This window comes from Xiphophorus couchianus, chromosome 7 (genome assembly GCF_001444195.1).
Source record: "Xiphophorus couchianus chromosome 7, X_couchianus-1.0, whole genome shotgun sequence".
NCBI classification, from domain to species: Eukaryota; Metazoa; Chordata; class Actinopteri; order Cyprinodontiformes; family Poeciliidae; genus Xiphophorus; species Xiphophorus couchianus.
The window spans coordinates 19,573,176-19,599,754 of NC_040234.1; the positions used below are offsets into that span (position 1 = coordinate 19,573,176).

Sequence of the window (26,579 nt, forward strand, 5' to 3'; positions counted from 1 at the left end):
ATGTCTAACTGGGAGGAAAAATTATAAATATGAAGGTTGTGGAGAGAAAGAAAATGTAGAACAAGTATTAATGAATTGCATAAATGAGCCTGAAAAGGAGAGATTAAGAAAAATAACAAGGACATGACATGCATGGAGGCTTAAATGAATATTGGTAACTGAAGGAAACGTAGAGGATACTTTTAGATTAAAGAGAGCAATATCTATCTTCATAATGCAAAATTTAAAAAAAATAGAATTTAATGGATGTAAGGTAATGTTGCTACACACTAATGTACAGTAGGTGACGTACTCATCTGAAAGTTGCTTGTGATCCCCCATAATAGAAAAGAAGAAGAAGAAGTTCTTGGTAGTTGCTCGGCAACTACAGACGCTTTCCCAGCTTCCGGAAATGCGTGGCTGGGAAGAAAAATGGCGTATAGCCCACTGCATATACCTCTTATATGTGTGGCACCAACGCATTCGTTTAGCCCTTTCCTTTTGTCTGTTTTCGTCGCTTTTGCAGCATTACAAACAATAAAATCCGAAGATGTGTTCAGTGCGAGCCGCACGGCTTCAGTGTCAATCTCTGCAGCAAGGGATCTTCGGTGAGTTTATTGTCCTAGCTTGTCAGAAATGCTAAATTGAAGATTGTCGCTTTTTCTTTACTAGTTGGTGTTTACTTTGATTTGTACGTCACTATTTGGCGACAGTCTTCGACTTTTAAGTGCGCGTTTATCTCGTGTTTATCAAGCATTCATGAGGGTATTCGAGCCCTCTGTCTCTGACGAGAGATACACGATTCTTTTGAAAAAGTTGTTAATTTGATCTCTTTCTACCTTTACGACTTATAAACCCTTTTTATGTGTATGCCTACATAGGTTAACCAAACATCATTGTGCTGTATATGTATTCGACATGGAGAATAAATGATTAAATATTATTTCATAGACCTTAATCTAAACCTGCAACAGTTGAAATCTTGTTGTTTTTTTTGGAGGGGGGTTGTCCATCGTGTATTATTCAAAAGGTGTAGTATTCGATCAAACCTAATCTTATGATTTGTAAGAACACTAAGCAAAACTGCGACTTGATCTACAATAGATATAATTGTAAAGTTAGTACTAAAATGTATCTGTCTATATATCTTTTTACATATCAGGTACCTTTTATATGATGTAAACCCACCTGAAGGGTTTAATTTGCGAAGAGATGTCTACATCCGCATGGCCTCACTGGTCAAGACTTTGAGGAAAGAAGGGGATGACTGGGTATTGGTCCTCCCCCCTTGGGGTCGACTCTATCACTGGCAAAGTCCTGACATCCACCAGGTTCGTATCCCATGGGGAGAGTTCTTCAGCCTGACCAGCCTGCAAGCCAACGTACCTGTTATTGAGTATGAGGAATTTATTGCTGGTGAGAACACCAATTTGCACATTTAAACATTTTAAACTACTTTTAATGTAAATGTCAACTCCAGTGTGCCAAACAGACCTTTTTACCTTTTTCAATTTAGAAAACGGAGGGCCTTTCATAGACCAGGTGCTTGTGCTACAGAACTATGCCGAAGGATGGACTGATGGAAGATGGGAGGAAAAAGTTGATGAGCGTGCATGCATTGAGAAGCTACTGTACACCAAAGATAAACAGGGCTACTACAGGTAAAAAATGTATACAATACAGATAAAGTTTTTATAGTCCATGACCAAGACGCTATATGTGTAATATACACCAGCTTGAGAGCACAGTAGAAGTAATAAAGAATAAATGTCAAGTAAATGCATTTATCTTGATGAAATGTTTAATCAGACATGTAGAAACAAGCTCTTTTTCTGCACTATTCTGTGTGTTTCTGCAGGGGCTGGTTTTGGGGCTATGAAGAAACAAGGGCTCGGAATGTGACATGTTTATCAGCTCAAGGCCATGCATCCATCATGGCCCCAGTTCTTCAGAAAAACTTCACAGCAATGTAAGTCCGCAAATATATTTCACATTCCACGAACATAAATACTTTCTGAAATATCATATACCGTTGCACATTCTTAATCCAAAAAAAATGATAAAACCCAAAGAAAAATAAATATAATAATAAATAATAAGTATATTGGATATAATGATAGAAATCATAATGTCCAAATACATTGCTAATCATTACTTATAAAGCATGGGGTGAATCAGTTTTGTTTAATTGGAAATGCTTCTGCATCGAATTTACTGATAAATTGTTGAAACTATGTCATGTTCTCACTTTAGCACTGAAGATGCTCCAGTCAGTTTTTCAGAAATCAGAATCCTCCAGTTTTTCTTGACTGACATATCAGTAATCAGCAGCTAAATACTGAAAAAAAAAACAGTTTTTCTTTATTTATCACATCTAAGAATGCTCACCAATGTGCATTCTTAGATGCACATTGATGCACAACAATTAATTATTGTCAAGATGCATATCTTGACAATAATTAATAAAAGTCTGATCAAAGTTAGAGGCATATGCCGTGATGCATAAATTAGAATTATTTTGTAGTTTCTTTATTTTCTGTGGGATTCAAAACTGCTATTATTATTTGGACCACATTTGTCGTTTTATGTGTTGCAGTCCTTAGGGGGAAAAAACGGAATCAGCCAAAATTGAAAACTAACTAAAAACGGTTGTACTTTATCAAATACTGAGAAAGATTAAATGCAAAATTCCTTGAAAAGTAACCTATCCCTATCCTTTGTTTGTGTCCAGGGAAGAATGATCTGAATTCTTTGTTGTTTTAGTGTGGTGTGTCTCTGTTTGTTCTCTTTGACCTTACTGGAACTCAGATTGAATCAACTTGTTTGTTGTGATGTTTTTTTTTAGCTCAGTCATGCTTGACAGAGCAGAGACTCTCCTACATGATCACTATGCTGGAAAAGACTACTGGAATGTAAGTAACACTACCTCTGTATTAGACGTTTTGGTCTTCGAAAGGTTGATTTTTGTTTCTTTGTTTTCCTTAATAACAATTTAGGTTAATGTTGACCAATCCTGGGGCATTGCTCTTCTCTCTTTGAGAAAGAACGTGTCCTTAATATGCATTTAAAGGATGTTTCTTGTTAGATGATGCAGAGATATTTATATTTTTTTCACTTCATTTAGACCCGGCGCAGCATGGTTTTCGTCAAGCACCTGCGACTCATAGGGGATGATTTCAGAGCAAAATATCTGAACTCCACAGATGACACAGACCGTACACTATATAATGAAAACTGGACCCGCATGAAAGTGAGTCATTGTGTACCCCATTATTGCACAGCCACTTCTTAGAAAACTTCATGTTATGAAATGTTTGCCATATAACCATATTCACAACCTTGAGGGGAATATATTTGTCTCTTTCAAGTAGATGGATTATATAATGTATTGAGCTATATAATAACCACTACCCTGTTTGACAAGAAAGCAGAAGTAACGACTGCATGAGATGGACAATTAGAAATACAAACAGAAACCAGCTAAATATATTTTATCTCAGCCAGTTAAAAAAAACTAACTAAAAGAGACAAATCTTTGTTAGAGTATATTTTTTCACAGCTTTCAAGCTACAATAATTCCATTTGATCAAATTTTAAAATGTCAATAAAACGCCTTCTGATGCTCATGATATTTGAAGCAGTAAAGTCCCACTCATGCTAGCAGTTTTTAGCATTTAAGGACATTTGGAGATCTCAATTGGAGATCATTTTAGATCATCAATACTACTGTTCCTATTTAATGATGAACAATAAGATATTGCCCATCCCAGTTTAGTTATCTCATTGCTTATTGAACCAACAAATTCTGCAATTTGAGGGGGTGTCACATCGCAGCACTGGGATATTGTGCTGATATTTTTCAACACAATCCTTGTGCTGAAAAATATCCTGATTATATAGGGCCTTATAAAAGGAATTATGGTTTTTCATATCTTTTCATGTACACTACAACAAATCTCAGTATGTATTGTATTATGATAAAGCCACACAAAATAATGTAGAATTGTGAAGTAGAAGGAAAAACAAATACCCAGAGAAATAGCGCAACACTCTTGAAAAATATTGGCAGCATCATGTCGAAGGTGTGCCTTTTTATTAGCAGACCTTATTAGCAGCTTAATGTAACATACAGTAAGTCTATATTGTTACTCTACATAACTGTTAAACAGTGTTTACAGTGTTAACTGTGTTTAACAGTTAATACTGTTAAACACTGTGTTAACTGTGCTTTGTGTAGACTTCTACATAACTGTGCTCTACAAAAACACACTTATGTAGAGCAGAACTAGCAATAATTCAACAATTTAAACTTGTTCCTTTAAATTCCCATCAGTCCAAGCCTGGCTCTGCTATAGGAGGTCCATATATTGGGGTTCATCTTCGCAGGAAGGACTTCATCTGGGGTCACAGAGATGATGTGCCCAGCCTGAAAGGGGCAGCCAAAAAGATACGCAGTGTGATGAAGAAACACAAGCTTCAGACAGTGTTTGTTGCAACTGATGCAGACGGAGAAGGTAATGGCAGAGCAGCTTATATTGAAAGAAATAAATCTATCAAAATAACATGTGTATTTGTTTCATTCATTTGTGCATTACCAATTGCTTTCGGACCTGTGTTCCTAAATATTATTTCTACTAACTGTGATTTGTTTTTTTTTATTACATGCAAAATCTAATCCATTAACTTTTTAGATCATGTTTGATTCAACAAGCAAATAAATCCCATACAAATTATAAAGACAACAGAACAAGCAAGTGGTAATGATCTTATTATTCATGTAGAACTGAGAGAGCTGAAAAGATTGTTGCCAGACATGGTGCGGTTTGAGCCATCCAAAGAGGATCTGGAGCTGCTCAGAGATGGAGGAGTGGCTATTATTGACCAGTGGATATGTGCTCATGCAAGGTAATTTCCTTTGACAGGTTGTACTTTACTTTTTTTTTGTTTTAGAGCTTAAAAAAAATTGTAGACACTTTGAAATTCCAGCCTACTAACCTAGGTGATTCAAACAATTTTGAAATGAGGCAGTGTAACATTTATTATAAATATGCAGACACATATACAAACCCGCCAACCTTTCATTTTACCAGAAGATATAAGTAAATTACATGTTCATTTGAAGCCTTTTTTAATGTGATTGACATGCTGTTAGACCCCATATTATTACTATACAATCTTTTTTTTTTACTTGTATTAGCAATAATACAAGTAAAAAAAGTTTTGACCAATTCTTCAAAATGCTAGTTTTGACCAATTCTAAAACTTGCAAAAAATTATTGCCAGATCAGGTGTTTAATGAGAGTTGAATTAGTCTCTTAATTACAGAACTAAGTGAAATGCAGTCATTATAGTTTGGAATGTTTTTTATGTCAATGAGATCACATTACTTTTCACTTGTTTTTTTTTTTAATGTAATGACTAAAGTGGTGGTAGTATACTAACAGCTGTAGGTATATTGCACATTTAAATTGTTGATTATCAGCATTATGGTCAAATTGCAAATGATAGGCTTTCAGCTAAAACACATGTTATAAATACTGCATGTAAAACGGAAACATGTACAGTTGGTGAGTTGCGACTGGTAAGATACTGAATTGCTTTGATACATGAGAGCATTGTTTTAGGACATCTGATAAGTTACTGAATCATTGTGTTACACTAGACCAGTGTTTCAGGGTATAAATAGTAAGCTCGTAGTCTGTACTGAGATCTTCCAGCCACATCTTCAGATCGTCAGTAAAAATCACCCAACTTGATAAGCTGGTCAGGGTGACTCATGGAGTTTCTCACCACAAGTGACATTCTCACACACCTTTATAGTCTTTTGTTCCTCTATTTGCTGTTTCTTCACAATTTTGCTTAATTTATATCTTTAATTGTTTGTTCCCAGGTTTTTCATTGGGACATCAGTTTCCACCTTCTCTTTTCGGATTCACGAAGAAAGAGAAATCCTGGGGTTTGATCCCAAAACCACGTACAACCGATTCTGTGGAGACTCTGAGAAACAATGTGAACAACCCACACACTGGAAAATTGTTTATTAACTTTACCTCCACCTCTTCTGAAGCACAAGTGCCAAAAGCAGTATTACAACTGACAGATTTATGAAAAAAGATCTGTTTGGGGATTTTTCATGGTTTCAGTGTTAGATGGCCACTGTGTTTGAACTTTGTGCTTAAAAGGCTCAATCTCTGCTGCTCAACAGTGTCGGCTTCAGAAATGTAATTTGTATATAGTTTTATTTAGATCGATGGTCTGTGAATCTTTCATAAAAAAAGGGTATTGTATTTATTGCGTTATATTTCTAACTCACAAGTGGAGTGAATTATGTTAAGTGGAGACTGACACTAGTGTATGACTGTATTTGATTTAGATTTGATATTATCAACAATGTTTTTTACTGTTTAAGAATTCTGAAGTATTTTAAGAATAATGTATAAAAAAATCAAAAGCACATCAAGAGGAAGGAACCAAAGCTTGCTAGGCTTAAAGATCTACCATTCAATAAAGATTTGTTTACAGAAAGTGTATATGCATAACTGAAATTAATTTTTTTATTCCTAAAAAAGCAATGTAAATAAAATGATTAAAGATTTGGTATTATGCTTTTTTCTAGGCACATAGTTAAATTTTGTATATCACAAAAATACTGAGAAGTAGTTCATAAGATGAGCTTGACAGATGTGCACTTCTGCCAGGTGATTGCTAATTGCTGCTACTGCTAGTCTGAAGGAACTGAGACCGGGGAGTAGTTCTCTGTGAGGCAGAAGCTTGGCTTGAGACTGCTGCTTCCAGAGGAGCTTTGTGGAAATAGATGGTTCTTTGTGAGAGCAAGCGCCTAGCCACCGCTGAATGGCTGCCATGAAAGATTCAAGAATTTCTTAGACATGCATGAAAGAATCAAAGCAAATAAAAGCAGGTATGTTTTTGATGAGGGAATAATATTATATAAACCTCAAAGACATTGATTTGTCACGATATCCCTATTTTAAAGGTCAGTCTGAATCCTCATCAGCAGTCTTGGAAAATGACCCTATTGCATAAGGTGTTTTAACTACACCTTTACCTTTATGTTTGTGACTATAAAAACCACATGGTATTAGCAGAACTGAAAGAAAACACTATAGTTACCTTGGTGACGCGGTCTCAACCTTTTACAAAGCAATGGCCTTATGTCACCTATAACCCTGTAAGGCCCAACAGTGACGCTTTGTGTAGCTCATGTTGTAGCTAAGCTGCTGTAACCTCTGCTGATAAATGGAAAGAATGCGTTTGTCGTTCGGCTAGCTGGACTGCTTCTCTTTCTGGAACTCCCTTTGACATAAAATAAAAGCTTAGTGCAAACATACTCATAGTTATGTGTCTTTGTATAAGGAAATGTGAAACAAACAATTTTTTCCATTCAGCTTTTTATTCTGAACTCTTACCCTTAGTCTTTGTATTATTGTGGACTCTTATTCTAAAACAGCTTTCATCATTTACTAGACAAGGGAATTGTTGGGAAGGAAAAAAAAGTCTGTTTTTCCCACATGACTTATCCCAGTGGATTCTCCTAGTTTACAGTGTAACTAACCCCAGTGGAGAAATATACCTTCTCAACAACAGCTTACAAAATGATAGTGTGTATTTGATGCTGCCACCCCACACTATAGCTCCAAGACTACGTTGTGGCAGTCTGGTTAAATCCAGCCCCTTGTCCTACACTATTTGCTTCATACAGAGGGTCTGGGCTCTTGGCTGTTGAGAAACGATTGCTTCCTGGAGGCGTGGACTGTGTTGAGGTTTTAAATTTTACCCAATTGCTAACGTTTCTCCCGTGACAAATGTAATGTGCCAGTTTGATCGTAAGAAATTTAACGGAAATTGTCTGCAGTGTAAACAGCTGTCCTCCACCGCGAAGAGAGAAGCGTGGTCAACACAGATTGAACCACTTCATTCACGTCCTCCGCTGCCATTGCACAAACTACTGGCAGACTACAATAATAAAAGCAGCACAGAAAATTAATGTAATTGTTCACAACTTCTCTTTCTTTTCGCTAATTAGCCTTGTAGAGAAAATCTACTGGAGACAATCCAAGTCAAGGGGAGAAAGCTCAGAATGTGCTGCAAGTGAGAATTTTTTTCGAGTGGAATTGCATAGGAAGGCAGTGGCCATGCTAACATTGTTATAGTTAAAAATATCTTTCTCCTGATGAAATCCCACAGATTCTCTGAGGTATCAATTCCCAGATTATTTAAGCAAGAAGTGATGCTATTGGCATTATGAGCAGGTTCCAAGTCGTGCTGGCAAATTAAATAAGCATCTCCATAAAGCAACCAGTACTGACTTTTATCACAGCCAACACCAGCAATTAACATGACTTCATAAATTATTTCTAAAAACAATTTATGTTTTTATTATTTTTGGAAATAAGTTTCCAAAAATAATGGAAACTTATTTTTGTACAAGTAAATTAATTCTGTATCTACAAAGATTACATTTCTGCATTAAAAATATTTTTACATTTAATGACTTTATGTAAAATTTATTTTACATGAAACCATCTTTATTTTTTCTGAGAAAAAATGTAAGTTGTTTTTAAAATGGATTTCCAAACCTAAAAGTTTGGCTTACTTCTTTTGGTATACAATCATATTCAATTTGAATATTCATTCTGGTGAGGCGTGATTAACAGGTTAAAGATACCATTTGAAAATGATAACCTACGTCCAGATATGAAACATACTTTTCATAAAGTCCACATTCCTGTAATAAAACAGATTTTGTTATGTGTATGATGTAATATTCTAATCTAAAATATCCCGTTTGCATTAGGTGTAAGTGGAGGCTCGTCATAGTGAACAGAAATAAAGGCTTAGTGAATTAAGTTTTAAAAAAGTGCCTCTTAATAATATTCTAATTTATTTAATATGACTGTATTTATTTATTTACTTTGATATACCATCTTAATTCTTCAAAATCTGTTCGCTGTTAAGACAAGTTAATTCTTGTTCAAAATAATAACTTTGAGTGTAGTTACACCTTGCTTAACTGTATCTGTGGCACCCTTTAACCCTCGCATAATAATATCAGCATAAAAAACCGGTCTATCTACCTTAATGACGGATGACTTCTGGATGTTTTGCGAACCAAAGGTGTCATATGACCTCTGTAACTCCACAAGGCCCAACCCTGAAGCTTCCAGTTGCTCACGTTGTTGCAGAAGAGCTGAAATGAAAAGAATGTTTTTGTTGCTCAGCTTGCCTGACAGCTGCTCTTTTACCAGGATTAGATAAAACTTCAGAGCAGCGCCATGTTGTTATACAACTTCTGTTTAAGGAAACATGGTTCAACTTAAATTACGTGCTTTCCATTTTGTTTTTCTTTTTTCTGAAATCCTGCCATTTTTCTTTATATAGTTGGCTACTCCATTTCTAAATACTTTCTTTCTTTTGATTGTTACTTTACAGTGATTTAGTGTTTGTGTATCTTGTTTCTTAGCTATAAAGGGGAAATGATTTATCCCAGTGGATTCGTCCTGTGATAATGTGTGACTAATTCCTCTGGAGAATTTACTGCCTCAACAACAGCCTACAAAATGATTGGGCGTAACTTGATGCTTTTGTGCCACTTTTTACAATGTAGAATAATAGCACGATTGCCTTATAACTCGTCTTCTGTAATTTAAATTACACGTTACACATCTCCTTTCCCATGAGTATGTCTTACCCATAGCCTTATGATTTTAGATTATATTCTTTTACTTATTATTGCTTATATACATGTTATAAAGTGCTCTATAAATCTGCAACATACAATCCCTTGATTCTAATTTAAATAAGTTCTTAAAAGCTCCTCTACTTGTTCTGTATACTGTACTGTATTAAGTATGTCTATTTGTTCGAGGAAGTAATGGAGGTTTTTTTTTTTTTTTTCCATTGTTTAGAACACAGCAAGAGTACACACCCTTTCACAGATCTACTGGCACAAAGGAGGTGCTTATCATTCTCAGGAAAACTAAGAACGTTTAATGAAGTGAGGATTGTTACGGCTTCAAGCACTGCGGAGTCACGGAGGGAACGTTTTGGGTTCTGAGCTTTAGATTTGACCTGTTTTTAGGGAAATTTTCTCAGTTTACTTTAGTTAACGACTGATGGAAAGGACATCCTGCTAGGGGGTTATCTCCTGCGGCAAGATGTCCTTATTAATAACCCCGTGGACTTCACACAGATAGCAAACAATTTAACTAATTTACAAGGACAACAGTGCTCAGGTAGGTCAAAACTATTTTTACAATAAGTTGGATTATTAAGCAACAGCTTATGAATGTGTAGCACATGGATCAATTCTAAATGCTGATTTATAAAAAGAAGAAAACAAGAAGAATTCACTTTCCTTTCATTTATTTGTTTCTTAATTATGTTTAACTACTTTAAAATTACTTTGGTGCTTTGGTTGAAAATGCTTTTCTTTGAAGATGTCTTGAAAATGCTTATGTCAATTTATCTGTTTTTACATTCCTAGAATTGATTACTTTTAAAGTAGACTAGGTACAGCTGATACAGTTTCTCCAGTAGCCATGACTACATAAAAGATTAATCATTTGAAAACATTTTTTAATTACATGGCATTGCATTTGCTTTTGTACATAAAAGTAACCTGTCAATAAAATACAATTTAAATGAAATGAATAAAAGTTTTATACTCCTGGCATTTTGGAAAACCATTTCCAGAATTGTTGATTAGCTTCTTGCTTGTTTACAGTGGTATATATCTAATACAATTCTATAATTACGATGATGTGAAGCCCACCTTGACATCACCCTTAATTTGAGCTCCCCTCCACACAACCTTCAAAACACGTTCAACATAGCTTTAGAGCAATCCCTAAAGGTTTAGGTTCAGATTAACTGGAAGTCTGAAGGAAATTGTTAAAAAAAAAAACTTTAGCAAATATTCCATGGATGATTACTGAATGGAGAAAAAAAGGTTAAAATATTGTTTTTTTTCTCCTAAAATAAATGCCGGGGAAACATTACATCATGACAGGGAATGCTGCCTTACAAGGTCTGACTCTTAGAACAAATTCACATGACCTTTTCTGAACATTTACTTATAAGATGGTTTGTTTGATTAGGGAGTTAAACTTTTACTCAGAAACTGAAATAGGAGTGCTTAAAATTCATAAAAGTTGCTGCTGTTTATTCGCCTTTCTGATGATTTATATCTAATCAAATCTTTGATTCACACAATACTATGAAACCTAATCTAATTCTTTGGACATTTACATTGTTATTAAATCGTGGTCAATGAACATTGGCAAATTGTTTCTGAGCTTCAACTTGAAACACAATAACTTGGATTTAATGATTTTCCTCAGATCCAAGTTCCAACTTCAGATGTAAACAAAAACAGTATTATCCGCCTCCAGCACTTGTTCCTTCAATATGGCCTGCTTCAGTTTGTTAATCAAGTAATATTACTCTTCAGAAAACAAATGGAAATAAATTACCATAATAACGTATTTGTATTTACCTTTAACTAGCACCAAAATCTCATCTGGGTACCATTAAAACACAGTGAAGTACCAAGGGTACTGGTACCAGAGTTTGAAAAATATTTCAATGGCTAATTATGAATACATGCTTTGAATTTCAGTCCTGAAATAATTTATCCATCGTGGTTCTTCAGAATAAATATGTTGTAGCTGAAAACAAAACATACTGTACCAAGAAACAGTATTGCTACTGCTTTCTATAAACTTCCATTTATTTTAGCCTAAAAGTAACAATGGGAATGTCACTGAATCAATGTATATTTATCTTTTATTGATTTTTTTTAGCCTCTCTGGTCCCATGGCGTTCTTCAGACAGCTGAAACTTCTTCTCTGGAAGAATGGACTGGGCATCATCAGACAGCCGGTGGGTGACTTTCCAATGTAGTGGAGGCTTTCGCTTAGATATTTACATTAAGAAAAAAACATAGAGTAGGTCTCATGTAACTTTGTGTTTCTTAAAATGAATGTAGTTAGAATTGATTACCATTACTGACGCCTACGATGTCATCCTAGTTGTGGTCCATGACTCTGATTGCCTGGCCTTTGATCATCTTCATCCTCATCGCTGTGACTCGGAACCATTTCCCTCCGATTGTAAGAAACACATGTAAGTATAAAACTGGAGCAAATAAAGTATTTCAGAGTCCCAAGCAAATCAAATGAAGGTATTGGAAATCAAATGTCATTACATTGAGATCATATAAGAATTCTAAAGGCAGATTAATGAATCAATGTTTTATTCTGTTTCTAGCCATTATTTAAGGTAGATTATACATTTCCACCCCTCACCCCCCAAAAAGAATAAATATATAAAATGTATCTTATGTATCTTATATCTCTAATAGCTTTTCAAGTGTTGCTAAACATGTTTAATTGAAAATATTTAAAATAAAACACAGGATTAGTGGAAATTTATCTTAAGTCCTGGAAAGTCTTTATGAAGGACTTACTTAAAGCTGAGAAACCAGATTTAAAATGTGCATGACTTCCTGAGCTGCTATTCAGTGTAGGACTCTGGATTGACATCTTAAAGGTCAGTAGTTTGATGTTTCAGGACTTTCAAGTTTCTTAATCAGAGCAAACATATGTCAAACACCAACTCCTCTTAAGAATAAAGCTTGCTATACAACTATTGACTTGCCATTTGTATGCTTTTATTTATTTAAATCCTTTGGGTATCTGTAAGATAGGAGTGGCACACACATTCCTTTGAGTGTTCATAGTCAAATATTTTTTCATGTTGAGGGAGAAAAATGATCTAGTGTTTTGGTTACCAGGTATTGAAATGGTTCCAGCTTAAAAAAACACACATTATAGATAGTAATGGTGGTAATCAAGTAAACTGCATACTTCAATATATCAGTGTTCATGATCTGGATTGTAAATGTATTGCAAAATAACACCAGGGAAAGAGTACATACTTTCACGTAAACAGCTGACCAACTTCCTTTTGTTTGTTCAACCTGTTATAAAAAGATTATATTTAATATCAACACACACTTGGAACTTGATCATCTCTGTGGGTTTGTATAGAAAAAAAGACAAAAAAAGACATCCACTATATTATTAGGACATTTTCTGCTATATTTGCATGAGAACATGCATATATATATCTATATACTGTATTTGTATATACAGTATATATATAAGTATAAGTAACCCTGTTGACTAAGTGTCTTTAAAAGTTATGTAATTTGTACTTTGTTTAGTTCTATCTACATTGTAAAAGAACAAATACAAAGACTGATTTCATATCTATTTATGAATACATAGTTTTTTGTTCTTCTTATGTGGTTTTCATGAGTTTTTCATTTTCTTCAGTTAACTTCTCCTTGTGTCAACACTTTATTTACTCAGTAAAACTGGGCACATAAAAGCAGATAAAAGCTGTGACGTTTCATGGAATGCAAGTTTTTCAGAAGTCATTTTTCTCTGGGTTTGACAATGTCTCACACAATCACTGTGACTGTCACTGAGAAAACACTATGAGCTCCCCAGAATGAATACCGGGAAAGCATAGTTCCATGAATTTAGCGGTGATGGCTGGTTGACAGTAACTTGATCTTCACGGTCGTCACATGTCATTTTCTTTTGTTTTCCATTGTACCAAAGCTGAGATTGTTTTCTTGACAAAAGGTGGTGTTGGTTTTGCAGTGAGGGGAATAGAAGTGATATAGCACTGACTCAATAGACTAAAACTTTTTATCCATGACATTGTTTCTCATGAAATGTTCTTTCAAAATGAAACATGAGAAATAAATAACTGCTAGAGTTTGCTACTAATATACTCATTAAAGGTTTTGCTTATGAACATCTACATCCAACTATAACATTTTTCTAACTGTCTTCTAGGTTATGTTGGACCAAGGAACCTACCAAGCACGGGCTTTTTCCCTTTCCTACAGACCCTTCTTTGCAACACAGACAGCAGATGTCACAACACATCCCGCCTGCACTCAACTTCATCAAAGTCATCAAGAGATCGAAGGTAATCTGTCTGTTACTTTATTTTACCTTTACGAATACGCTTTGTGTGCTCACTGCAAACTCATCTTTTATAGAAGAAACTGGCTCTGATCCTTTTTCTCTGGCTACAGAGAAAAACAGTTCTTTACTTATTGCTTCTGTTCTTTTTTCTGTTTAATTTTTTTACGTTGCTTTTTTTTACATAAAGATTTCTTTTCTTTTTAGTTGATTGATAAAGCAGAAAAAAACAAGTTGAATGCCCTTTAATGGAATGAGAATAGCTGGTAGAAAAACCAGTTTGTGTTGTCGTTCAGGTTGTCTGCATTCAATTTGTGTCTAGCTATATAAAACGCCTGACCTTAGTTTTCCCTCAAAGACTGTTCTATAAGCAAACAAAAAATGCTGTTTATCATTGTCAATCAATCCTTTTTATTCAGACACAAACATGGTCCATGATAAACAAAAATAAGCAGAACAACAAACAAGACAATAAATATGCAATAATCAATGATCATTGTCATTATATTTTTTTGAGATTTAAGTATATATAATCATGCAAAAACTAGAAAAAGAGTACAGTTTAATATTCGAATAACAAATATTACGCACAATACAGGCTAGTATACTCGCTCTTGTTTTATGGCTCACTGATTACCCAGCTTGGGACACATTTCATTTCAGTTATAGTCAATTTACAATACTTATGAAAAAATTGCCCTTCTATTTCTTCAAAATATTTGTGGTGGACTTTCTGTGATTTGGGGTTGTTTAATGGCTGTTTTAACTAGCTAATGTAGAGCTGGTGACAATAGCAGTGTTCCCATTACAAATATGCGCAAGACTTTGTTGATATTCCACTAATGTTGAAGAAATACCATTTCACACGTGTGCCCGTGAATGGGAATGATTGATTTTATTGTTCTGAAAATCAATATATAACTCTGATGTCATTTCATTTCATTATTTGTTTCACAGGTCTGCTCCTTTGCCAAATACATCTCCATTGGCAGGTTTGATGCAAGGAAAGGAGTTTTTCAGCCAGGCTTTCCCCAGTGACACTCAAAATGACCCTGCTAAGTTGGTTAAGTTCATGGAAAGCATTATTGGTATGTTATTACTTTACATACATTTATGTTGTACTGTTTTTTTTCTTGTTATAATGAGGGTAATTACTCACACCATTGGTTGAGATTTGGTTATACAGGAAAGTAGAAGTCTTTGGAATTTGACTTTATTATCTGGTATTCAGATTGTTGTATTGACTTCGACATTCTCCTTGAACTGTGGATTTATATTTTAAAGGTTCATCTAACAGAGCCAACTATACAAATGTTCCTCTCATGGGTCCCCTCAACACCTCTCTGCCCGATCAGGTGAGTGTCCGCTAGAGTAATGACAGTCGTTCTCAGTCGTTTGTATTTCTGCAGAAATATAATGTACATACTCTTTAGGATAGATAAGCTAATGACAACAGAGACTCTTAAACTTCTCTCATTGGCTTGAAAGAGTGTAGAATGACTAAAGCTGGGTCTTCAGTCAAACCAGGGCATACAAGTCCTTGAGACAATAAAGAGCATTTTTTGTAACTCTGTAGAAATGTATGAAAACATGTAAAACTAATTGTCTGTTTCTAAGAGTTTAATTTGTTCCACTTAATTATAATATATTAATCCAAAATTTAACATTGGTGTAAGAGAATCGAATACATATTTTCTTGGATGGATGTTGTACTTACTGTTGTAAATTCCAACCTGGGTCTTGCAGGAAACCATGAACACAATTATGGAGTCAGTGAACATTTTTAAGAAAGCTTTCTGCACTGTTACACTTCCTTGGATGAACCAAACCTCACCCAATGCAGTCACCTATGCTATGGTAACTTTCTGCAACTCCAACAACACTCTGTTAGAAGCCTCACTTCAAACACTGAACAAGGTATGTTCCAGTTTGTCATTTAAACCATCTGGCCTTAAGTGTGCACATGTTACCTTTTAATTTCGTGATGGTGCAAAAACTAAAAATGATTATCTGTTCTTTCAGTCCACTTTGAAATTAATAGAGAAATGGCTCTTTTAACCTGTTTTGCATAGCAGCTCAGATGTTTTTCTTTGCTCTCAGGTAATAACAGAGCTAATGATGACCAATCCGGATGAGATATTATTGCTGGCAGGAGGGACAGTGATGTTTTTTGATCAGCTGCAAAATGAGACATCAATGTGGGAAAACCTTCTAGCCTTTCCCAAGCTCTTCTCTGCCAATTCTCTTGAAGACATACTGAACAACACGCAAACCCTACTCACAAACATGAAGAGGTAATATAATTTTGCTGATGTAAAAGCACAAAAACTTGATTTTACAAATACAATATATGAAGGTTTATGTCAAAAAGACAGGTCTCTTAGATGGTAGTTGTCTAAATCCTTATTCAAACTACCTCTGCACTGGTATATGCTTTCAAATACTATATTTAGCCTTCTTTTAAGCCTATAATTTTTTAATGACCTTGACAATTAATTTGTCTCCATGTGCATTGGTTCATTGGTTGCCTGTTGTACTCACAGATTTGTATTTTCTTGTTCTTTCTTTAGCTTTTTGAATTTCACCCAGCAGAACTTCCCTGACTCTGCTGACTTCATCTTCAAGGTAGATCCAGTGCTTGATGGAAGCTTTGACATCATCCAGTATGTCCAGAACTGGCCCGGACAAGGTAACTTTAAAACATATATTATATTTGAATATGTATAAAGAGAATACCATCTCTTGCTGTTTTAATAATTCTTTAAAAAGAAGCTGTGGAAATGTCGTGCTAATGTGAGATTTAAATCTCTTTAGATGTTTCGATAAGCCTTGGAGACATTGTCACATTAAGGAGTGACTCAGTCAGTGACATTGTGAAGCTAATTCTACAGGAGGTTCACATACCACTGCACCAGGTAAACAAAGTACCAGTGACTACAGGCACAGGGTTACCAATATGGCCTAAGCTGGGGTAAAAACCTCTAGCTTTTGCCCCCAAGTGTCAGTTAAGCAACCATTTTCAAAAGCTAGAAGACTTTAAATTTGCAGTGCAGGTTTTGCCAAATCTTCAATGTCTGGGGGGGAGGGGGGATTTATTATGTCACTCATCACTGAATAAACAAATAATAATAATAAACTGTCCTCCCTATTCTAGGCTGTAGGACTGATGTGGGACAAAGACATGGTGCGCTCTCACTTGTGTTTCAACAGCAACAACACAATGTGGATAACAGCAGCCTGCAGCACAGGCACCCTGGATATGCTCCTGAGTTGGATTTGTCCTGACAAAGTGGCAAAAGAGGTAGGGTGTTATTTCAAGCGTTATAATCAGAACCAAAGGTAGTTTGGGAAATTAGTATTGATCCAGTTGCTGAATGTTTTTCTGCTTCGCCTTTTTTTGTTGCTGTGTCATGTTGCTAAATAGACCCAGTGGTATGCAAAAAAACCCTGCTGACAACAGACAACTCCGGTTCCGCCACTAACAGACCAGGAAACTGCATTTAATTAGAAGTTAATTAGCAGTCATGGAAATATGCATGTTTGCAAGATGTTAGCAAACACGTCTTGTATTTTATTAATTTTAAGCTATTATAAGTAATTCTGTGCATATATCGCTTCCACTAAGTTACACTGGTACTAGGTTATTTCACCACTTTTCTCAGCTTTTGAGCAGAAAATAAAAACGTCTGCTTTATTGTCAGGTTTGTCGTAGTCAGACTGAGCATCGGTTTTTTTTTTTTAAATCTCTCTTTGTCTAATGCAAAGCCCACAGTTTAGTAATAACATCAGCCGGCCTGCTCTTATTTTATGGCCATGAGGAACAGTTGACACAATGATTTGTAGCATCTCTCACATGGATCAAATTTGTGACAATTAGTTTTAATTATAGACTATATTGCCAACAGCTGCAAAGACTGAACTTCCAGGTGAAGTTATCATCTTTGGAAGCCCTTTTAACTTGACTGGTCTGACCTGAAAACAGGAATGCTGTCAGTTGTGTATCCTACCTTGAGTAGGTGGAAAAAACCCCGTAATTTATGCCTATGATCTTGGAAAATTTTACATGTATTCGTGGGTGTGTCCAGTGTTTTACTTTTCTATTCACCTTTCTATTCACTTTACCTTTACACTTCTCATGTGTCCATCTTTTAAATTTCCTAATCACTTAACCCTTATATCGTTTTACTTTATGCCCATTTGATGTTAAAACAGTGAAAATGAACGCATTTGATGTGCTTCTCTGATGTAACACATGCGCTAAGTGTGCTAGAAAATGAAATAGGTGCTCACAGATTTTAGTTTATTTATTTATTTATTTATTGTTCTTCCCATTCTGTACCTCACATGTTTTGCTTTACTAATTTGTCTTTTGCAGATACTGAAGATTAAAGCAGAAGTTTAATGTGGAATTGTTTTACTTAAAAAAGTATATGTAGGATTTCCTCTTCTGATAATGAACTTTATTTAAAAAGGGACAATTTCCAACTCAAACATAAATGTCACCATTTGGTGCACTGTACCAGATTGTAGAGGAAGCCATTTTGCCTCTGCAGTCACTTGACAAGTCAATGAAATTTTGTGACATTTTAAACCCTAGGTTTTCCTGGCATGGACTAAGCATGTGGCGGCAGATGATGTGTCCTTTGTGAGACAAATGGTGCAAAGTCTTATGGGAGGTTCATCGTCAGGGGAACAGGAAGTCTCCAGGTCAAAGCGCAGCCTAGATACAGAACCACAAAGCAATGAGGCAGAGCTGTAAGTACAAGGACATGTCCTATTTACATGCAGCCATTTATTTCAAGATTCATAAACTATTTTCAAATTTTGGTCATTTAGTTAACATCTCAAAAATGAAAGGTTCATAGGTACAAAGTTGATAGAATTATATTATGCTGAATGGTAGTATTTATTCCTATTGCAAGACACTGAAATAGCAATAAATTATTCAATGATTTTTTTTATTCACATGGACATTTTTCATCTTATAAAGGTGTTTGACATTCTTTGTATCATATCTACTTTCGACTACAAATACATTGTAGATTCAATATTCTCTCTCCTCTCAACCTTGAAGGTTTTGAATTACTTCTTTATTAAATCAGACTTTGCTGTTGCATATCTGTACAAAAGAAACTGTTAATTTCCCCTCAGTAATGAGTCCGACTTTTTGCTTTGGCAGGTTTATGGGAGTCACTCAAGTGCTGCTGGAGATCGCAAAAATTGATCCTGAGTTGGATGAGGTTGTTCAGAGAGCTCTCAAAACCAGCTTCCAGTCCATGAAGGCAGCAAAGGTGACTTTGGTCACTGTAGAAAGTAAGACTACAAACAAAATATGTTCATAGCAAGTCAGGTGCTATGGGTGTAACAGCACTGTCACGTTGTTTTTTTGTTCTGTTTTTTGTAAATACCATACACTTCAACATTTACTGTTGTATGATGATACATCCCATTTTACCAGGCCGATACTATTGGTGGGGTTTTCTTTTAGCCTTCTAAACACCAGAAGACATAAGAAAGAAAAATGCACAGCAGTTTCTGTTATAGAAATAGAACTTTGAAATCCAAAGGAAAGTGAAACAAGTTTAAGATTATGCCAAATTCTTAATCTAACTATGACACACAAAGCATTTTAGACTTTCATTAAACACAGATGAAGTGAAAACTGACTCGGTCCAATGAGTAAAAGATTAATACACCTATTATAATAATAATAACCTTTCTGATTGACTTGAACATCTCTGAATAGTATGTATACTTTTTGTGTTGAGAAACTGAGAGCTGAATAATACAAGGATGCACTCTTTCTTTGGGGACTGATAAAAAAAAGATAATCCTGACTTAAAATTAAAGACGAATACATAATATATATAATATATATATAATATAATATAATATATAATATGTTTTATTATCCGTTTCTTAAGCATAAGATAACACTTTCCCATTGAATACATTATCAGCCAATCCGGTGTTTCATCGTCATATATTTGTTGCTTATACTTACAGAAGTGATGAGCAATGTCCTGGAAGACGCACAAAATCTCCAAATGACCTATCACATGCTGCAGACGAACCAGTCGGAGGCAGCAGCTTGGTTTAGCCGGGTAATAGACAGTGTGATGGAAGTCATTGAGGAGGTAGGGTAATTCTATTTTAATTCAACATAGTTTGTTCTTATGCTAAATAAATGTAAATTAATAAATATAAATTGCATCTATACTTATGTCTTACTTTTGCTCCTCAGGCAAAAGTAAGACAGACCTGTAGTTGGTCTAACAACACTTTCAGCTTATATTCTTTTGTTCAGTAGATATGATAGCTACAAGTCACACACGAGTGGGAATATATGCTTTGCAACAGACTTTTCTTGTATTTGTTTAAGGCGGTGGAACGTGAGGATTGTGAGGAACTTTTTGAGCCTTTCGAGTGGCTGCTGTCCTCCAAAACTGTAAAGGCAGAAGTGTGGAAATCTATGTACTTTCAAAACATCCCTGCACTGAAGCATGCTTTGCTGATGGACTGGAATCCTGTAGTGCAAAAGGTATAAGTCATTCAATATTTTTAGAAACTTCTAAAAGGATTTGTATAATTGTTTTAAATTAAATTCTCAAGATTTGAGGAAAGGGTGTTAAATATTCTTCTTATTATGTAATTCCTACTCTTATTTTGAATCTTGTTTGAAAATGTCATATTTTACCTTCAGGCAGGAGAAGTGTACTACATCCTTACAGGCCAAGCAGACTTTAACCTGACACTTCCCATGATGCTCTCTGAGTGGAACAACTTGGTCAATGCCAGCATGCAATTTGGAGAATTTTTGCAGAGATTCATAACCCTTCTGGATCAAGACTACTGGTTGGACTGGATCCCTGGCCACCACACACATGACTACAAGGAAACACTTCAACAGAGGTTTTACAATGTCTTTTCACTGCACTTTCTTTTTGTAGTTGCTCTAAAAATAAAGCAGTTCAGAATATTATTTAGGCTTTAAAATTACAATGACCATGAGCTGGAATTGTTTCCAACTCATGAATTTAGAAGTCATATTATCATAGCTCCAAAAACAAGACTTGTGGAAAGTTGTGGCCCAACGTCCACTGTTAATCTGAAGGAGCCTTTGGTTTTGTTTTTCATGCAGTCTCCTCATGTCATTGGAAAACTTGGGAGAAAAGCTTGAGGAGAGTGATTTGTGGCCCAGCATGAAGGATTACTTCCACATCACTTACTGGATTCTGAACTACAGACCTGATGTTGAAAAAGACCCACCAAACTGTGAGTGCAGCTGCTTTTCTTTTGCCTTTTTTCTTCTCTTCTGTCATCAAGAAGCTAGATTAAGGACTTGAAAAAATAAACAGACACCATTTGGCTCTATGTCCTGTGCACAATTATAGATTGAGCCACTAAAAAGAGCTCAGTAAGATATTCTCTGCAGAAGAATAATAATTTGGTTGAAGAACATAAAATCACTTTTAATTTAACCCAACATTGTTTACTAGGAGATCTGGAAAGTTTCTCAATCGTTTTCCACTTCTCTTTCTTAATAAACAAATATCAATGTAACGGTCAGCTCATTCTTTTGGATGTTGACTTTTAGCAGCTCTACATTGTAGTTAATACAATTTTTTTAAACTACATTTAAAAAAAACTATTACCATTGCGATTCGTTTTTTTTTTTACTATCAATAGGCAGTCCAAGCACCACCAGTGGCACTTGTACCACATTTTAAAAAACCTTGGCAATAGGGTATCTGTGAATGCATCTAAAGATTAGGGTGACTACAATATCAGGCCTTCCAACCTTAAAGCCTTTAAGATCGTCACATAAAAAATAAACTGTCAAAAATGCTAATAAAGAGCTGCAAAAATCTTATAAGAATTTATAAGAATTGCAATGCCAATAAAGGCCTTTCTATCAACTAAAAACTTAAAAAACCTTAAAAATATAAAATAAATTAGAATTGATACTGATTGTGCACGGTCTTATCTTTCGCAAAGATGCGTGTGTCATTTGCTGTCAGAAAAGATGTTGTTGGTTGATTGAAAACAACTCCTAATGTACAACTACCGTATGCATACTTTTGAGCCAACCTATGTTTGCTGTGAACCAGGATAATTTTTCTAAATACAGTAATCAATAGATGTTTACCAGTGAAAATAAAAAAATATGTATTTCCAGATATTGCTACAAAGTTGTTTTTTATTTTTCTCCTTTTTTTAACTTTATTTTTAGGCTGTGTTAATGCCCAATCAATGGCCCTTCATTGTGACACTGGTCTGGAGTGGTCAAAGTTCGTCAAAGCAGTAGCGGATGCTGTGATGTCACCAAATGAAGATGTCCTTCTGAAGTAAGTGTCAAAAACTGTTTGTCTACATTATATGAGGTAATTATGTGAGTACTTTGTCTCCCTGTGGACTTGATTTACCTTCAAAAGCTTTTAAGTATTGATTATCTATGGTCTTATCAAACACTGCTATTTAGAGGAATGGTCTTTTGTCAAATGCTACGTCTATGTTTGTCGTCATTCTTATTGGTTGGAAAATATGATCTCACATAAAATAACAGATATTAGACAGTATCAGGACGAGATACATGTTCTAAGGGTACAGACCTCTACCAAGGTTAATAACCAAGATATTAAAGATTTATTTTGTTCTTTTGCTCATTTTTGAATTTCTCTTTCACTGAGCTCCAAAATTTCCTTAGGTTTTGTGGAATTTAGTGAGATAGTTAATTAACACATAAAGTATGAACCAGTGAGTTCACAAATTTAAATAGGATAAGATTGTAGTTTTAATCATAGGGAAATTAGAAATTCCCATGGTTTTACAAATAGAATAAAGGATAGTACACATTTCTGATGTAAAAGTACATAAGAACATATAATAAAAATCATCCCACATCAACAGTGTGGTGAGCAGATGAAGGCCGTTGTTGTGGCAGCTGACAAACCTGTTTGAACTTGTTCTTTTCAGACGTTTTCGCTTTCCACATTAATTTTTATACTGTTTTCTTGCTTTATCATTGTTGTTACATGAACATACCTAATCGTAATTTTTGTTCTTATTTTCTATCCTACTCTTATAGTGCTTTAAGAGGAACAGGGAGTCTGCTGCAGCATGTGTATGGGGAAGTCTACAAAAATCTGACAGCCACGTATTTAAAACATGCGATTGAAGAGGGAGATGCACTCTCTGCCTATCTCATTAAGTTGGTTCTGGACCTGGATGGCTTTGTCCAAACAATCATTGCTCTGCCTAACCAAAATATCTCAGACCCCGCCGTCATAGGTCCGCTCATCAGTGATTTGTTAGAATCCGCAGGTCTTAAACCACTCCAGCCTCTGCTCTTCGAAAGTGCTCCGGTTAATGCCTCCACAGTGCTTGATGCAGTCTTACAGATAATCAGGCTCAACCCCCAGATATTTACCTCTAGAGAAACCGATTTAGCAATGAAAGGACTGGAGCAGTTAATCATGGAGTTCCTGTCTTTGGAGAGTAACCTGACACTTTCTTTCTCTGACATCTTGAGACATAGTTTGCTAACATATGCAGCTTCCATTAAACCTGAAGATGCTGCCTTTCTCAAAGAGGCACTCTACGGTTTCACCAACCAGTCCTTTGATGAAGTCATCCTTGGTGCCATGAAGCTTCTGCAAAATCTAGCTGATTCTCCAGATGGTGAGCCAACCAACATAATTCTTGGATACCTACAAGAGATTCAAGAGATTGTAACTTCTCTCTTCAGACAGCAAAACATAGAGCATCTTCTGTCAACCAATGACCAACTAACTACTGCTCAAATCACTGACCTTCAGGCAGCCTTCATGGACCTTCTTAAGTTATTCAACCCTGACAACCTCCAGGCTCTCTCTCAGGTTGTACCAGATGTTGCCCAGGACCTAATCATTCAGAAGTTGATGGCTTTCCTGCCACCCAATGTTCAGGAAAATGCAACTTACTTTCTGCAGAAGTTTAAAGCTCTGCAGAATTTGGTCCCCAAATGTGAAGAAGGCAAGAACTGCATGGAAGGAATTTCAGAAATCTTTACTTTACTTGATAACATAATAGAATTCATGGTTGCAGTGGGTGGAGATACAACTGTCACAATACCACTGGCCAGCAATGTCCCCTGGAGCCAGGAGCTGGAAGAATTTAGCACAATAGTCTTCTCGCTTATGCTGTCACCAAATGATACAGCCCATGTGGAAACATTCAAACAGACCCTTTATTTCTTGAAATTAGTCACAGAGATGCAAAACATCACAACAGCTAGTCTCAAGAACATTCTGGAACAGTCAAACCTCACTGGGTTCGAGCTTTATGAAATTGCAACACTTGCTGGACCTTCCAACCTGAATGATTTGGTGGTAAAGATGGTGAACATTTTCACTGACATTAACAAAACGTGTTCTGGACAAGAGAGGAACCTGACAATGACATCGGACTGTCTTCTTGGATTGATAAATGACATTAGCAGCTTTCTGGCAAACACACCAGCACTCCGAAACGAAACAACCCTCCTGTTTTTCATCTCAGATGTTGTCACAGAAACTCTTAGAGATTTCAACCAAGTGGACTTTAGCTCTGATCCTGACACTGCTGTTGTGCAAACCTTGGAAACCATCTTGACCAATATCAAGATGATACTTGAACTGAACCAACAGAACAGTTCAGATATCAATATGGAAATCACAATGGTGGAGCAACTGATACAGCTGGTCACTGACATGGAACCATTTAACCGCTTAAATACTACCTCAATGGAGGACCCAATTCGTACACAGAAAGTCTTCCTGGAGCTTGTGGATTGGTATTTGACGAAGCTGGAAACGATCACCAGAAACAGTTCAGTCTCAAGGTTCCTACGTGACTTTTTCCACATCACGAGGATTCAAGTGGCAACCCAGTTGTCTCAGATTGAGTTCACCCTGTATGTCAGTGAGAAGATTGAGTTCCTGATGGACAATCTGCAGTACCCATTGGATGGTGCAGACCTGAGTGTCATTGGACAAACAACGATTGAGATCATTCGCCACCTGTTGAACTACACAAACACCATAATGGAGCTTCAGGATAACATTCCAGGCATGAAACAGCTGCACTCTATTCAGCTTCAAGTCAGACTCTACCTTGACCTCACTGAGAGATGGATAAAACAGCCAAACGTCCATTCCTCCATTTCTAGCATGCTCCAGTGGGGAAACTCTTCAACAACATTTTCCACCTCTGTTAGAGACCTAAATCTTCTGCTACAGACAGTAGCTCCTTTGATAGACGAAGATGTGGCAGCATTCCTCTTGACAATAACCAACATCACAGAGGCTTTCAACAATGCCATAAGAATGGCAGAGCAACCAGATGAATTACAGAGCGATGTCTTTATAGCTGCGATCCTAACTGGCGTCCACAAAGCCCTGCAGATCCATGGTCCAGTCCTGGGGCCCCCTTCACCTGCTGTGCAGCAGGATATCCTGGGAATTGTGGAGGGTTCTCTGACTTTTATCATTAATCAGGACACAAGTTTTGCCTCGTCACGGAACATCTCCCTATTCATCCTGGAGAGAGCTGAGAAAGTTATCCAACAAACAATACTAAAAGACTTTGCAGAATATCTGCTGCCAATGGTCAAGCTGCTCACTACATACTTTGAGAGTGCATCTACATCCAGCGGGCCAGATCAGTGGAATCAAATGTGAGTAATGGGGCTGCTTTTGCTAATTCTCGTGGAGTAAAATGATCACAGTTCTTGTTTTCACAGTTGAAAAAATATGAGAACATTTTGATTAGAAAATAATAGTTGAGCAAAAAAATCTTGACTTTAAAATCAGTTTTTGTTTTATTGACATCTTTGTCTTTTAAAATTGGTGTGTCTTGCTGTCTGAACCAAATATGGCCTGTCATGCAATTAATTCAGTAAAGTCAGCTGTGAACAGAAGCAATATCTTATTTTGTTTCATGTAAGGAGCAAACATTCCCTGCAGGGTCAGTTTACCACTTTACCTATTCAGACTCTCATTCTGTCCTTTTGCACTGACATTTCATCCCAAACTTATTCCATTCTCATTCCATTTGCACCATTTAATTTAAACCATGAGCCATCAGTTTTTGTTTTTGTAGATCAGTATTTTTCATAAATTATTAAATATAATAAATGTGAAATGAAAATGTTTAGATATCGTTTCACTTGCATAATATCTGAAAACTTTATTTTGGTTCTGATCCCTGTTTGATCCATTTTGGCCCTTTCATAGAATCTGACAAATAATGACCACTGATCCTACCAAAATATTGGTAACTATGCAGACTCCAACAGGGAGAAATTTGATGGAGTAACATAAATACATTTCCTTTCAAGAGATTATGTGTAGTATAAAGAAAATAATTGTTAGTTATCACAGCAGGTACATAGCATCCCAGATCATTAACAAATGGTTTGCACAAAATTTCCAATGGCAGATATGTACTTAAAGGATTAAGTCGATATGCTCTGGTATTTATTGCACTAATGATAAGCAAAAAGATAAAATGTATTTGTAGAAAGGAAGCATTATGTCAGACTTTTTTTCTGGTAGTTAA

At 35.8% G+C, this 26,579-nt stretch overlaps 2 protein-coding genes across 2 annotated transcripts in view; both read left to right on the forward strand.

Moving 5' to 3' along the window:
- The first annotated feature begins 368 nt into the window (after positions 1-368).
- On the forward strand, positions 369-6,577 carry pofut2 (protein O-fucosyltransferase 2). The gene is made up of 9 exons (XM_028022767.1): positions 369-587; positions 1,142-1,395; positions 1,496-1,640; positions 1,838-1,948; positions 2,825-2,891; positions 3,104-3,229; positions 4,313-4,493; positions 4,761-4,884; positions 5,870-6,577. Exons 1-9 carry the CDS (start codon positions 412-414, stop codon positions 6,021-6,023), a joined length of 1,338 nt encoding a protein of 445 aa, XP_027878568.1. The 5' UTR covers positions 369-411; the 3' UTR covers positions 6,024-6,577.
- A 3,389-nt stretch (positions 6,578-9,966) lies between these two features.
- Positions 9,967-26,579, forward strand: part of abca12 (ATP-binding cassette, sub-family A (ABC1), member 12) — a 68,239-nt gene continuing 51,626 nt past the window's right edge. Inside the window, exons 1-19 of the mRNA XM_028022585.1 lie at positions 9,967-10,232; positions 11,802-11,880; positions 12,030-12,123; positions 13,869-14,004; positions 14,958-15,088; positions 15,285-15,355; positions 15,747-15,917; positions 16,101-16,294; positions 16,571-16,689; positions 16,815-16,915; positions 17,155-17,301; positions 18,598-18,755; positions 19,180-19,313; positions 20,007-20,137; positions 20,383-20,541; positions 20,704-20,912; positions 21,142-21,275; positions 22,234-22,348; positions 23,089-25,695. Coding sequence (XP_027878386.1) covers positions 11,815-11,880; positions 12,030-12,123; positions 13,869-14,004; positions 14,958-15,088; positions 15,285-15,355; positions 15,747-15,917; positions 16,101-16,294; positions 16,571-16,689; positions 16,815-16,915; positions 17,155-17,301; positions 18,598-18,755; positions 19,180-19,313; positions 20,007-20,137; positions 20,383-20,541; positions 20,704-20,912; positions 21,142-21,275; positions 22,234-22,348; positions 23,089-25,695 — 4,877 coding nt within the window. The 5' untranslated portion in view covers positions 9,967-10,232; positions 11,802-11,814. The remainder of the gene's footprint in view (positions 10,233-11,801; positions 11,881-12,029; positions 12,124-13,868; positions 14,005-14,957; positions 15,089-15,284; positions 15,356-15,746; positions 15,918-16,100; positions 16,295-16,570; positions 16,690-16,814; positions 16,916-17,154; positions 17,302-18,597; positions 18,756-19,179; positions 19,314-20,006; positions 20,138-20,382; positions 20,542-20,703; positions 20,913-21,141; positions 21,276-22,233; positions 22,349-23,088; positions 25,696-26,579) is intronic.